The sequence below is a fragment of the Oncorhynchus nerka genome, linkage group LG8, assembly GCF_034236695.1.
Source record: "Oncorhynchus nerka isolate Pitt River linkage group LG8, Oner_Uvic_2.0, whole genome shotgun sequence".
In the NCBI taxonomy this organism is placed as follows: domain Eukaryota; kingdom Metazoa; phylum Chordata; class Actinopteri; order Salmoniformes; family Salmonidae; genus Oncorhynchus; species Oncorhynchus nerka.
Genome location: NC_088403.1, coordinates 61,634,010 through 61,649,183, shown reverse-complemented (window position 1 = coordinate 61,649,183; position 15,174 = coordinate 61,634,010). Strand labels below are relative to the sequence as shown.

At 42.9% G+C, this 15,174-nt stretch overlaps 1 protein-coding gene across 2 annotated transcripts in view; it reads right to left on the bottom strand.

The window, feature by feature from the left end:
* Window positions 1-8,529: 8,529 nt before the first annotated feature.
* LOC115133678 (protocadherin-7-like) overlaps window positions 8,530-15,174 on the bottom strand; it is a 237,444-nt gene continuing 230,799 nt past the window's right edge. For both annotated transcript variants that reach the window (XM_065021965.1, XM_065021966.1), the window contains exon 3: window positions 8,530-9,632. In XM_065021965.1, the coding sequence (XP_064878037.1) occupies window positions 9,151-9,632 (482 nt within the window). In that variant the 3' untranslated portion in view covers window positions 8,530-9,150. The remainder of the gene's footprint in view (window positions 9,633-15,174) is intronic.

Below are 15,174 nucleotides of genomic sequence, written 5' to 3'. Positions count from 1 at the left end.
GTAACAGGACACTAGTATAGTGGTAGTGATGGGGGTAACAGGACACTAGTATAGTGGTGGTGATGGGGTAACAGGACACTAGTATAGTGGTGGTGATGGGGTAACAGGACAAGAAGCAGTGGTAGTGATGGGGTAACAGGACACTAGTATAGTGGTGGTGATGGGGTAACAGGACACTAGTATAGTGGTGGTGATGGGGTAACAGGACACTAGTATAGTGGTGGTGATGGGGTAACAGGACAAGAAGCAGTGGTAGTGATGGGGTAACAGGACACTAGTATAGTGGTGGTGATGGGGTAACAGGACAAGAAGCAGTGGTAGTGATGGGGTAACAGGACACTAGTATAGTGGTGGTGATGGGGTAACAGGACACTAGTATAGTGGTAGTGATGGGGTAACAGGACACTAGTATAGTGGTGGTGATGGGGTAACAGGACACTAGTATAGTGGTGGTGATGGGGTAACAGGACACTAGTATAGTGTGTGTAACAGGTGATGGGGTGAACAGGACACTAGTATAGTGGTGGTGATGGGGTAACAGGACACTAGTATAGTGGTGGTGATGGGGTAACAGGACACTAGTATAGTGGTGGTGATGGGGTAACAGGACACTAGTATAGTGGTGGTGATGGGGTAACAGGACAAGAAGCAGTGGTAGTGATGGGGTAACAGGACACTAGTATAGTGGTGGTGATGGGGTAACAGGACACTAGTATAGTGGTAGTGATGGGGTAACAGGACACTAGTATAGTGGTGGTGATGGGGTAACAGGACACTAGTATAGTGGTGGTGATGGGGTAACAGGACAAGAAGCAGTGGTAGTGATGGGGTAACAGGACACTAGTATAGTGGTGGTGATGGGGTAACAGGACACTAGTATAGTGGTGGTGATGGGGTAACAGGACACTAGTATAGTGGTGGTGATGGGGTAACAGGACAAGAAGCAGTGGTAGTGATGGGGTAACAGGACACTAGTATAGTGGTGGTGATGGGGTAACAGGACAAGAAGCAGTGGTAGTGATGGGGTAACAGGACACTAGTATAGTGGTGGTGATGGGGTAACAGGACACTAGTATAGTGGTAGTGATGGGGTAACAGGACACTAGTATAGTGGTGGTGATGGGGTAACAGGACACTAGTATAGTGGTGGTGATGGGGTAACAGGACACTAGTATAGTGGTGGTGATGGGGTAACAGGACACTAGTATAGTGGTGGTGATGGGGTAACAGGACAAGAAGCAGTGGTAGTGATGGGGTAACAGGACACTAGTATAGTGGTAGTGATGGGGTAACAGGACACTAGTATAGTGGTGGTGATGGGGTAACAGGACAAGAAGCAGTGGTAGTGATGGGGTAACAGGACACTAGTATAGTGGTGGTGATGGGGTAACAGGACACTAGTATAGTGGTAGTGATGGGGTAACAGAACAATAGTATAGTGGTGGTGATGGGGTAACAGGACACTAGTATAGTGGTGGTGATGGGGTAACAGGACAAGAAGCAGTGGTAGTGATGGGGTAACAGGACACTAGTATAGTGGTAGTGATGGGGTAACAGGACACTAGTATAGTGGTGGTGATGGGGTAACAGGACACTAGTATAGTGGTGGTGATGGGGTAACAGGACAAGAAGTGGTAGTGATGGGGTAACAGGGTATAGTGGTAGTGGGGTAACAGGACACTAGTATAGTGGTGGTGATGGGGTAACAGGACACTAGTATAGTGGTGGTGATGGGGTAACAGGACACTAGTATAGTGGTGGTGATGGGGTAACAGGACACTAGTATAGTGGTGGTGATGGGGTAACAGGACACTAGTATAGTGGTGGTGATGGGGTAACAGGACAAGAAGCAGTGGTAGTGATGGGGTAACAGGACACTAGTATTGTGGTGGTGATGGGGTAACAGGACACTAGTATAGTGGTAGTGATGGGGTAACAGGACACTAGTATAGTGGTGGTGATGGGGTAACAGGACACTAGTATAGTGGTAGTGACGGGGTAACAGGACACTAGTATAGTGGTGGTGATGGGGTAACAGGACAAGAAGCAGTGGTAGTGATGGGGTAACAGGACACTAGTATAGTGGTGGTGATGGGGTAACAGGACACTAGTATAGTGGTGGTGATGGGGTAACAGGACACTAGTATAGTGGTGGTGATGGGGTAACAGGACACCAGTATAGTGGTGGTGATGGGGTAACAGGACAAGAAGCAGTGGTAGTGATGGGGTAACAGGACACTAGTATAGTGGTAGTGACGGGGTAACAGGACACTAGTATAGTGGTGGTGATGGGGTAACAGGACAAGAAGCAGTGGTAGTGATGGGGTAACAGGACACTAGTATAGTGGTGGTGATGGGGTAACAGGACACTAGTATAGTGGTGGTGATGGGGTAACAGGACACTAGTATAGTGGTGGTGATGGGGTAACAGGACACTAGTATAGTGGTGGTGATGGGGTAACAGGACACTAGTATAGTGGTGGTGATGGGGTAACAGGACAATAGTATAGTGGTGGTGATGGGGTAACAGGACACTAGTATAGTGGTGGTGATGGGGTAACAGGACACTAGTATAGTGGTGGTGATGGGGTAACAGGACAATAGTATAGTGGTGGTGATGGGGTAACAGGACACTAGTATAGTGGTGGTGATGGGGTAACAGGACACTAGTATAGTGGTGGTGATGGGGTAACAGGACACTAGTATAGTGGTGGTGATGGGGTAACAGGACACTAGTATAGTGGTGGTGATGGGGTAACAGGACAATAGTATAGTGGTGGTGATGGGGTAACAGGACACTAGTATAGTGGTGGTGATGGGGTAACAGGACACTAGTATAGTGGTGGTGATGGGGTAACAGGACAATAGTATAGTGGTGGTGATGGGGTAACAGGACACTAGTATAGTGGTGGTGATGGGGTAACAGGACACTAGTATAGTTGTGGTGATGGGGTAACAGGACACTAGTATAGTGGTAGTGATGGGGTAACAGGACACTAGTATAGTGGTGGTGATGGGGTAACAGGACACTAGTATAGTGGTGGTGATGGGGTAACAGGACACTAGTATAGTTGTGGTGATGGGGTAACAGGACACTAGTATAGTGGTGGTGATGGGGTAACAGGACAAGAAGCAGTGGTAGTGATGAGGTAACAGTGGTAGTGATGAGGTAACAGTGGTAGTGATGAGGTAACAGTGGTAGTGATGAGGTAACAGTGGTAGTGATGAGGTAACAGTGGTAGTGATGAGGTAACAGTGGTAGTGATGAGGTAACAGTGGTAGTGATGAGGTAACAGTGGTAGTGATGGGGTAACAGTGGTAGTGATGAGGTAACAGTGGTAGTGATGGGGTAACAGTGGTAGTGATGAGGTAACAGTTGTAGTGATGAGGTAACAGTGGTAGTGATGAGGTAACAGTGGTAGTGATGAGGTAACAGTGGTAGTGATGAGGTAACAGTGGTAGTGATGAGGTAACAGTGGTAGTGATGAGGTAACAGTGGTAGTGATGAGGTAACAGTGGTAGTGATGAGGTAACAGTGGTAGTGATGGGGTAACAGTGGTAGTGATGAGGTAACAGTGGTAGTGATGAGGTAACAGTGGTAACAGTGGTAGTGATGAGGTAACAGTGGTAGTGATGGGGTAACAGTGGTAGTGATGGGGTAACAGTGGTAGTGATGAGGTAACAGTGGTAGTGATGAGGTAACAGTGGTAGTGATGAGGTAACAGTGGTAGTGATGGGGTAACAGTGGTAGTGATGAGGTAACAGTGGTAGTGATGAGGTAACAGTGATGAGGTAACAGTGGTAGTGATGAGGTAACAGTGGTAGTGATGAGGTAACAGTGGTAGTGATGAGGTAACAGTGGTAGTGATGAGGTAACAGTGGTAGTGATGAGGTAACAGTGGTAGTGATGGGGTAACAGTGGTAGTGATGAGGTAACAGTGGTAGTGATGAGGTAACAGTGGTAGTCCACTGTGGGGTTTTGGGGAAGAAAAAACACATTGATAATGATATAAATGTCAATATCTGTAGTGTTGATTAATGATTAATGGCTTGTGTGAAAACATTGCGATGGGGGAAAATCGCTACAGTACATATCGGGATATTATTTTTGCTGATCTATCATGTAGTTTTGACACAATCAATATATAATTTTATTGCTAGTTAGCTGTACCTGCCCCAAAACTCCACACCAAAACTTCCCGAGCGTTTCTCCATCTAGGGAGCCAAATAGTTTTCAGAACTTTCATTTCCATGACTGATCAAAACGTCTTCTCATGTCTCTCTCTTGTCCCTCTGCAGCAGACATATGGTGAACAATGTGTTTGGAACATCGAATCGCAATAAAATCACAGTGTCGAATCGCAAAACGAATAGAATGAGAGAATAGTGAGAATCGCGAAACCTATCGTATCAACTTTGTGTATCGTGATAATATCGTATTGTGAGGTCACTGGCAATATCCAGCCGCATACAACTAACTCAAATCAATAAAGGAGTTAGGACAATATAGTTTTACCATGTTATATTTTAATTTCTGCAGAGACAAAAATTACAAGCAATTTATTTACAGAAACCTGTACAAAAGCAAATTAAATGATGTAAAATATTTCATAAATAGAAGTTGACTTGCGTCCAATACATTTTGCCATGTTCAGCTAAGCTGCGTGCATAGTGACTCATACTTAATTAAACAAGGATAAACTGTTTACTCAATTTCTATATCAACATCCAAGTCGCAGGACAAATAGTTTATGGTTAATATCACAAATCTCATCACAGACTGTGAATGCTCAACAACGAATAGGAGAGAGATCTGACTAAACATACACCTCAGGTAGCAAAAATATGATACATTTGATGCCGTTTTTCTTCTAAAAACCAAACTTGACCGTCATCTGTGGATTAGCAGGTCAAGGAAGGACCCATTTGATATTGTCCCTGTTTCTTTTCTATCAGATAATATTGTACATTTAGAAGTAAGCACAAGTAGCCTATTGAATGTTTGAGTAAAGAATTGCATTTTTTGACAATCAAAAAAGCTTATTATAACACTATATAGAAATTTCTCAGTCTTTCTAGAAACACAGACATGCAATTTCCTTTATGTTCACTGAAAGTATAACACAACGAGAACCAACTATACAACTTCTTTCTTGTTTCCAGTGTTGTAACGCATCATGCTTTGTAAAAATGTGTGTATGTGTTGAGTTTTTGTTTGTAATGCATGTGTTGTAAATGTGTTTTAGGGGTTGCTTTACGTCCTGAGGTGTGCATTCTGTCAGCATCTCGACCTTGCAGCATTTTTTTTTTTTTAAAACATTTTTTTTTTTTTTTACTCCTCACTTTTCCAACCTCTGCATTTAGCATTTATCGGCTTCCTCGCGTCCTGAACTGTCAAATGTCTCCAAGCGTTTCTTCTACTACACCCAATGTGTTCAATCCAGGAGAGTTGTTTCATGCACATAAGGTTGTCGCACTGAATATGTACATCAGCAGAACACTGTAGCAATAGGATAATCATTTTTCCATTACGTCATCATTATTACTAGTATTAAGCAGTACAAAAAGTAGTCATTTGGTTATGAAAGTACACTATGCTAGGAATGGATATTAATACCTTGAACATTCCACGTTGAGACCCATCCAATAGCCACTCCACATCATTGTACCACACTGTGTCAACAGGCTTACAAACATTTGACTGGTCACATCCCGAGAAGACAGAAAGTAACTGGATCGTTCCTCGATCGTACAAGTTCCTCAGGAGGTATTTAAAATTGGACTATAATATCATCCCCACTACTTTTAGAAAGCATGTCAGCATAATTGGTTTTGTACCATTCCAAACCAACATTGAATCATACCAATCGGTATAAAAAGGCACAATTGCATATTTTGCATTCACTCTACAGTTTTTTTTTCTTCTTTTTTTACATTTTTTTTTTTTTTACAGAAGCACTCTAAATATACAAAGTTGCACCAGAAAATATAAGAGAAAAAAAATGAATAAAATACATAACGATGATCATTTCCAATATTCTGATTGTTATTGTTTATCAAATACAGAAAAAGAGGGAGAAATGAAACCGAAATGCCAGTAGAAAGTTGTGAATCGTCTCACTGTATTATGTACGTCAGACTTTTCCAGGTGAGGACGCAGGATAGTGTAGGACTACTTCAACTGAATCTCTGTTATCACTGTAGGGTTAACTGTTCAATGGAATTGGGGAACGCTGTGAAAATGTGTCTGAAAGGAAACAAAACAAAACCAACAATCAACAAAATAGGATGGAACATGAAGGAAATATGCTAAATCAACATACATTTCTTCCTCTTCAAATCGATATACTTATTAATCGAACTACATGGCTAATGTCTGTTAGGTAAAACCAAAGCAGGCAACAAGATGGACCTCCATGTTCACCGGTTAAGGATTTTTTTTTGTACATTTTTCTTTGACATTTAATTCTCCTCATTAAGTGAAGTAAATTCCTTTTAAACATGCAGTAAAAAGTACATAGTTATGTATACAGTTTATAAGCATAGGAGCGCTTCTTCGAACGACAAGTAGTACTTACAGACTACAGATTGGTGGACTGCCAAATAGCAGTTGTTTTGAACCAAAGGGTTAGCTAACATATACAAGGGTTTCCATTGCATCTGATATTCATTTTTCTCAGTTATGGCGGCAAGACCTTGTGCCTACTTACAGTGCCGGCAGAAAAACACAACTTGCGATGGGTAAGGAGGCACAATATCTTCATATTATGTGTGTGTGTGTGTGTGTGCATATGGTTGTGTCAGTCCAAACTACAACAGATATTCTCCTTCATGTTGTGCCCTTGTTCAATTCAACCCGTACTCTCACTATACATTTACAAGTGTGTATTTAAAGCAACATAACTACCGAAAGCTATTTCTATGTGGTATTGTAGTTACTCTCTGATAAATGATGAATCCATATGCCAGTTTGTATTCCCTACGTTTTGGTTTCTCATTCATACTAACTTGTAAGGTACAATGTTAAACCATTGTAAGTTCACACCCCTTTTTTCTGACTGTACATCAGCAGGAATTTCTGATTGTACTTCATTGAGCAGATTCTTACATTCTTGCTCAAAAAGATGTCTGTCTCTGTCAATATGAAATATCTACTTCCGCCATTAGTGACATCTCCATTTATGGGAAGGTGGACATGGACTTAGAGTGTATGTCTATGCTTACTATTATGCGATAGATAGATAGTGTGTTCGTGTCAGGGGTTATGTACCTTATGTACTGTTCAATCTAGCACACACGCTAACACACAATAAATGTCACGGCAAAACCTCACCACATCACTGTTCTGGTTCAGCTCAACCTACCCTGTCATGTTCACTCTGACATACCCAGCACTTCCCCTCAACTAACTCACCTAAAGTGTAACCATGACATGTTAGCTGTGTGTGTTGATTTGTGTCTGCTTGTCTGTGTGGGCAAGAGAATAACCATAATCAGCTTTATAACTTTCATCTGAATAGGAATCAATATTTTCCGGGGGTGATACAGTATGCACAACAGCGTACACATATTACGCAATTCAAGCAAAGAACGACAACCAATTCAGATTGGCTCTAGATAGAAAATTACATTTGGAAGGGCGGTTTAGTCTTCAACTCTCAGGCCATCCAAAGACAGAGAAAGAGAGGCAGAGTAAGGTAGGGAGACAAGTGAGCTTTAAAGGTCAAAGGGCAGAGAAAGAGAGGCAGAGTAAGGTAGGGAGACAAGTGAGCTTTAAAGGTCAAAGGGTCTGAATCGATGTCTATGTACAACGTACACTTGTGTTGGTGTCTATGAGAGAGACAAAGTGAGCACACTCGTAAATAAGCATTACTTGGACATCAGTTCATCGTACATTGTGTGTTTCATGGACTCCCATGGCTAGGACATTGTGTGTTTCATGGACTCCCATGGCTAGGACATTGTGTGTTTCATGGACTCCCATGGCTAGGACATTGTGTGTTTCATGGACTCCCATGGCTAGGACATTGTGTGTTTCATGGACTCCTATTGCTAGGAAATTGTGTGTTTCATGGACTCCCATGGCTAGGACATTGTGTGTTTCATGGACTCCCATGGCTAGGACATTGTGTGTTTCATGGACTCCCATGGCTAGGACATTGTGTGTTTCATGGACTCCCATGGCTAGGACATTGTGTGTTTCATGGACTCCCATGGCTAGGACATTGTGTGTTTCATGTACTCCCATGGCTAGGACATTGTGTGTTTCATGGACTCCTATGGCTAGGACATTGCCAACCGTATTGACTCCTCCATTTGTCAATGATACTCTGCCACGAATGAGGCAATACGCACCATCTTATCCACAGGACAGAAAGTTAAAGCTTAGTCTTTCCCAAATGTTATGATTTATGATGCCATGCTAGTAGCTTTCACAGTCTGTTGTTGTTTGGTTGTGTTTTGGAGGAACGCAACTTAATATCATAAGCTGTGGAAATTACGGGATCAAGAGTGGGTAGCACAGGGGGGGGTCATGACACGTGACATGTGTTACGTGACACATTATTGAATGTATATGACATTTGCATCAGGGTGGATGTGCCACTAAGTCCCCAAAAGGCATGACATCGGTCCTCTGGCACACGTTTCATTGTCACACTCAAGTTCTAGAAAATGATGGGGGGTCCTCTTTTTGTACAGTACAGTCTTTGGGAGGTGGGGTCAGGGAGAGATAATGCATGCATGTTTTATGGAAATGAGTAGGTAATTGTACAGTGGTGATCATCAGGCAGCAGTAATGTTCCCATTGGCCCGACTCGCCGGCCGGCAGCAGTTATCCAATGTCTCGCTTCAAGTCCCACCAGTAGCCCCATCCTCCTCTTCCTCTTGCAAGATAAGGTCAGAATCTGAATTGCAAAAAGGGATTATTTTTGTATCCCACGTTGATTTTAGCATTGTTTCACGTTGTTGTTTTTGAAGTTTGTTGTTGTCTTGGAGAAGGGTTATCCTTGGACCTTTCCTGCTCAGTTTTAAGGTCGGTCTGGTACAGTAAAAAGTGTCTTCAGTTGTTGTCGTCGTGGTTGCCTACTATAGTTGTTGTTGTTTGTTGTTAGAACCATGCGTACCGTGGCGCTAGCTCCACCGCCCCCCTCACAGGTAGACCTCCCGGCGGGTGAGCGTGCCACAGGATGAGGGTTTGTATTCCCCGGTGGGGGCCAGGGGGATCTCCTCGATGGGGTGACCCACCACCACCCCCTCCTCGACCCCCGGCGGGCTGAAGCTGGGCGAGCCGAAAGCTTCGTAGGAGGACGAGGAGGAGGCCATCTTCTTATTGAGCAAGTTGCGGTTGCGGTCGTTGCCCAGCATCACGTGAGAGGAGGGGTCTCCGTTGGCCATGGCGACCAGGGCTTCCTGGCTGCCAGGATGCTGCTGTTGTTGCTGCTCGGGAGGGTTGCTGCCGCTGCCGCCACTGGTCATGAAGGTGGAAAGCTTTGGTTGTTGGGTGGTGGTCGTCTTGGGCCGTCGCTCGGGCGACGTGCGCACAGGCATCCAGCAGGAGTCCGAGTGGCCGTACTCGTCGCATTCCCGGGTGCACTTGCCTGTCATGGCTACGTCAGGCAAGGTCCGGGTGTCTGGAGGGAAGAGAAGGAAAATAGAGAAGGTTCGTTAGTGAAAGTGTTCTGTTTCCCCAAAGTGGGACTAATATATAATTCATAGAAAAGCTGAGTCTTTCACACTGACAATTCCTGCCACTTTGTTGAGGGTTGTGGTCGCAAGAAATTTGTTAACAGGAAGTTTATTTTTCTTCCCTTAGCTGCATGAGTCTGTACATTTTCTCATAAACGCTGTTATTATCACATCTCAATGTGTTCTATCATTGGAATTGTATCACTGACAGATGTATTCAGATTGCATTGCTAAAATTGATTTTGCTTTCATGCAGAACACACACCACATGACCAAAAAAAAAAACAAAAAAACATGTTAAAAAAACAACAACAACAACAACACCGAACATCGACAACACCTCAAACTGAAACAAAAGTGACATGAGCCGTAGCTGAAATAATGTCAGACTTCAAAATGTGGCGTTTTGCAAATTGTGTTGTCAAATGACATGCTATCTACTCTGTATGTGTGAGTAGACTGCTGTGCTGCATGTCAGGATGTGAGAGAGACTGTGATATCAAGCTCGAGATAAGCCAAAGTATTTTCTAGAGACACAACGTAGTCAACTGTCTGAACCAAGTCATCTACTCGTCAATCACCTAGTCTCATCTAAAATCCTCTGCTAAGGACCTTGACCAATTACCAGGCAGATAAAGGAAAGCGAAGATTAACTACAGTGTTATTTGTTTTGAAAGAAGCGTTGTATGCATTAAACACAAGACTAAAAACGAGCACTGCAACGAATGTACAAGACGCACCATCAATAGGGTCACTACTACCGCGACTGCTGCTGCAGCTGGTCACCTGTGGTATTGTTTACTTAGTAAACCAGATCCGACGATCCACAGATAAGATGTCTACGATAACTGTTTATCCTATGAGTCGAAACAGATGTACAGCTCAGTTAAAAGCTATACGTTGAAAACTAGACGTTCAAAGTTGCCAGCGGCATCGTGTAAATGTGACATGCACTGAGGTTACCAAACTTTAGGAACACCTTCCTAATATTGAGTTACAACCCATTCTGCCCTCAGAACAGCCTCAATCCGTCGGGGGTATGGACTCTACAAGGTGTCGAACACCTTCCTAATATTGAGTTGCAACCCATTCTGCCCTCAGAACAGCCTCAATCCGTCGGGGGTATGGACTCTACAAGGTGTCGAACACCTTCCTAATATTGAGTTGCATCCCATTCTGCCCTCAGAACAGCCTCAATCCGTCGGGGGTATGGACTCTACAAGGTGTCGAAAGCGTTCCACAGGGATGCTGGTCCATGTTGACTTCAATGCTTCCTACAGTTGTGTCAAGTTGGCTGGATGTCCTTTGGGTGGTTGACTATTCCTGACACAAACCTGGCACCTACTACCATATCCCGTTCAAAGGCACATGCATCCTTTGTCTTGCCCATTCACCCTCTGAATGGCAGACATACATCATCCACGTCTCAATTGTCTCAAGGCTTAAAAGTCCTTCTTAACCTCCCCTTTATCTACACTGATTGAAGAGGAGTTAACAAGTGACATCAATAAGGGATCTTAACCTTCAACCTGGTCAGTCCATGTCATGACATGAGCAAAATGGTTTGTACACTCAGTATAGATGCCATGTTAGATGAGGTCTGCCAATGGCTAGAGAGATGTGATGTATGAGATTAACAAGCAAGGAGAGGTAGAGTGCAGAAAGCATGCTGCCCTGGCTTTAGAAAATGTTATCCATGGCTTACTTTTAATGCTCTTTATCGCCTGTAAAAGAAGAATAGAATAGAATCACTGGTTGTGCTTGGCATTGCAGGTATTTTGAAAATAATATACGGAGTGAGAAATTCTCCACTCTATTGAATTAGACTGCAATTCAATATAAAACAAGGTATCAATGAAACTAATGAAAGATATGTGTAGAAACATGTCTAGTTTGGACTGGAGATAAACATGCTCTAAGACAAGACTGGATAGAGATTAGGGTTGCAAAAGGAGGGTCATTTACTGGAAACCTTGAAGTTTACCAGTAAACTACCGGAATTGTTGTTTCTTTCAAGGATTTCAGGTACCTTAGTGGTTTGAGAGTTGGGCCAGTTACAGAAAGGTTGTTGGATCGAATCCCTGAGCTGACAAAGTAAAACATCTGTCATTCTGCCCTCGAACAAGTCAGTTAACCCACTGTTCCTCAGAAGGCTGTCATTATGAATAAGAATTTGTCATTAACTGACTTGCCTAGTTAAATATTTAAAATATATCACGAGACATCTAGTGGCCCTTTTGGGTACTTCAGATTACAAGTGTCTGTAATTAAAAATATAATTTATATTTTCCAAATAAAAAAATCTACCGACAAAGCTGTAAAACATTATCCTAAAAATAATACTAGATATGAATAATACATTTAAAAAACGTCATTCAAGTATAAACTACAAAAGTTACGATAGATTGACGTAGATTTTCTGTTAATTATTTTTTTTTTACTGAAGATTCCCGTAACTTTGGTAAATTACCAGTATCTTTGCAACCCTAATATAGATAGACAAAAGATAGAGAGGGACAGAGCAGGAGAGCAATACAACTCTGTTGATTGGGATGCTTCTTATTCCATTTACATTTTCAAAAGCTACATCTTAAATCAAATGCATCATGAGTGCCATTCCGTTGTTCTGTTTCTGAGTCCCTATTCACCACAGAAATACAAATCACAATACTACAAATCACCTCAATAAATCTATGTAGGCATGGGTCTTTACTAATCCATATGCAGTCGGCGAGAAGTGGCTATATGTAAGCGTATGTAAGCCTAGACAATATTTTGAAAACATATTCAAGACATTTGGTGGATTTTCCATGGCATTTGTGACCCAGAAAAATATATACATTTCAGCCAAAAAATGCACGAAACAAAGAGAATGAAGTCATGGCAACCGCAGTTGATTGTTAACATGCCAACCGATCACAGGGAAATGGTAACACATGTAGAAAGGATGGAGGAAGGCAAAGAAGAAGAAAGAAATGAAGAAAAAGACATCTCCTTTTTCCCTCCAATGTGGCTCTTGATGGTTGAGCATTCAAGTAGATACAATCAGAGATCAAATATCTGTCTGAGCAAAGAGCCATCTTTCCTTGGATGAATTGCCTTGATTGGCTCTTGCATCTCAGCCTGGCTTACAGCTGAGCCATCAAGGTTGTAGTCTTGAGCTGCTACCCACAAAGCACTGCGACAGCGGCTCTCCGGCCTCATCTGATCACCAGACTATTCGCCCCCAATCATCCTCTCAGCACCTCTCGCCCTGCTCAGTCCAACCTGCAGCGTCTCCACTGCCTTGGGAGAGAGAGGTGGGCCTCCACACAGCCTTCTACATGAGCATTGCTACAGTAGTCAGTCATCTCAGAGGAAAGAGTGTATTATATTTAACCATCTACAAGTGATGTTTCTCACAGGGAAAACAGCTGCCTAGTGCGTTAATATCAACAGCATCAGGTGCTATTAACGATTAAGAGACTACGGCTAAGATTAAGATGACTCTATTGGTCCAATTAAGATGACTCTATTGGTCTAATTAAGATGACTCTATTGGTCCAATTAAGATGACTCTATTGGTCCAATTAAGATGACTCTATTGGTCCAATTAAGATGACTCTATTGGTCCAATTAAGATGACTCTATTGGTCCAATTGAAACGTGACTTCCGCTTTTAATCCAAACTTTCTGAAAGACACACATACATCTGTTGTTGTGGGGTGGGGTGGGGGGGTTAAATTGGGGTGGCAGGTAGCCTAGTGGTTAGAGCCTTGGCCCAGTACCCAAAAGTGTTGCTGGATCAAATCCCCGAACTGACAAGGTAAAGAATCTGTCGTTCTGTCCCTGAACAAGGAAGTTAACCTACTGTTCCCCATTAGGTCGTCATTGTAAATAATAATTTGTTTTTTAACTGGCTTGTCTCGTTAAATAAAGGTTTAGTAAAGACAAAGTGCCTTTGTCAGATTACTGCTGTTGTGATGACAAGCCTTTCCAACACGCTTCTATTTGACTTGCATCACTCGAAATACAACAACGATGATAAAAGTACAAGATGGGATGACTTAGTATACTGTATACTGTAATATAATAAAGTACAAATATGGATATTTCATGAAGAAAGAGAGTGTTTTCGGTAAGAGCAGAGATAAGCTCATTGCTCAGTAGCAGCACGGTCCATTGACTCTGGAGCCCAGCTAAATTTGAAGAGGTTTCACACTGTGATAATGAATTAGGCCAGAAGATCAAAGCCAGAGAGAGAGAGAGAGAGAGAGAGAGAGAGAGAGAGAGAGAGACAGAGAGAGAGACAGAGAGAGAGAGAGAGAGAGAGACAGAGAGAGAGAGAGAGAGAGACAGAGGGAGAGACAAAGAGACAGAGAGACAGAGAGAGGGAGATAGAGAGAGAGCTCCTCTATGTAGTAAAGGACCATTTCCTCCTCGCTGTCCACCATTTTGAAAGTCCCTAGGGACAGGGCTATCCATTGACATGCCTGTATTAAAAACACTTAAATCATACTAGTCGTCGGGAGCCAAAATCGTCAAAAAAGCACTTAAAACAATGTGATCCAAATTTCTTAAACAGATATTTTATTTCACCTTTTTCTTTTCTCTTGTTAGTGACTGCAGAGGACGTCTGCGACACTGTGTTTCGTGTGGCCCTCCCAGTTACATGAAAAATTATCTAATTGGATTTTTAATTTAAAGTTTATCTTTTTTTTATTTAAGAAAAACATTTCCCTGTTGGGGTTTCATTTTATTTATAATCACATTGTGCTAGGGAACATTTATTTTTAGACAAAGGTCATTGGAAGGGTAAGGTTGCCACAGCATGAGAGTATATGAGTCAGCCTTTTAGAGAGAAGAAATTGTAACAGCCTACTCAGGAAGAAGGCCATAATGTTGGGCACAGGGACAAAATGATGATACTGTACAACACAACATTCCTAATTTAAGTCTACGCAATTCATGAAAAACTGTCTATAGGAAGGAAGTAGGAAGAGCGTACTCTCTACACAACATTTAGTAAGTGTGTAAAGAGCAGGGTGGTCTTTGTCCTGACACCTACTCCCATAAAAAACATGGTCAAAGCGTCGCCATAATCTTAGAGCTCCAGAACGCCATAGAAAATGGCAGCTGCAAGGTTTCTACCCCAGGGCAGGGGAGTCCACAGCGGAATAGAGAACCGTGGCTGTGCTTGCCAAGGGCCCAGCTAGCTAACCACTGTCATTCTAACACAAGGGCCCAGCTAGCTAACCACTGTCACTCTAACACAAGGGCCCAGCTAGCTAACCACTGTCACTCTAACACAAGGGCCCAGCTAGCTAACCACTGCCACTCTAACACAAGGGCCCAGCTAGCTAACCACTGTCACTCTAACACAAGGGCCCAGCTAGCTAACCACTGTCACTCTAACACAAGGGCCCAGCTAGCTAACCACTGCCACTCTAACATAAGGGCCCAGCTAGCTAACCACTGTCACTCTAACACAAGGGCCCAGCTAGCTAA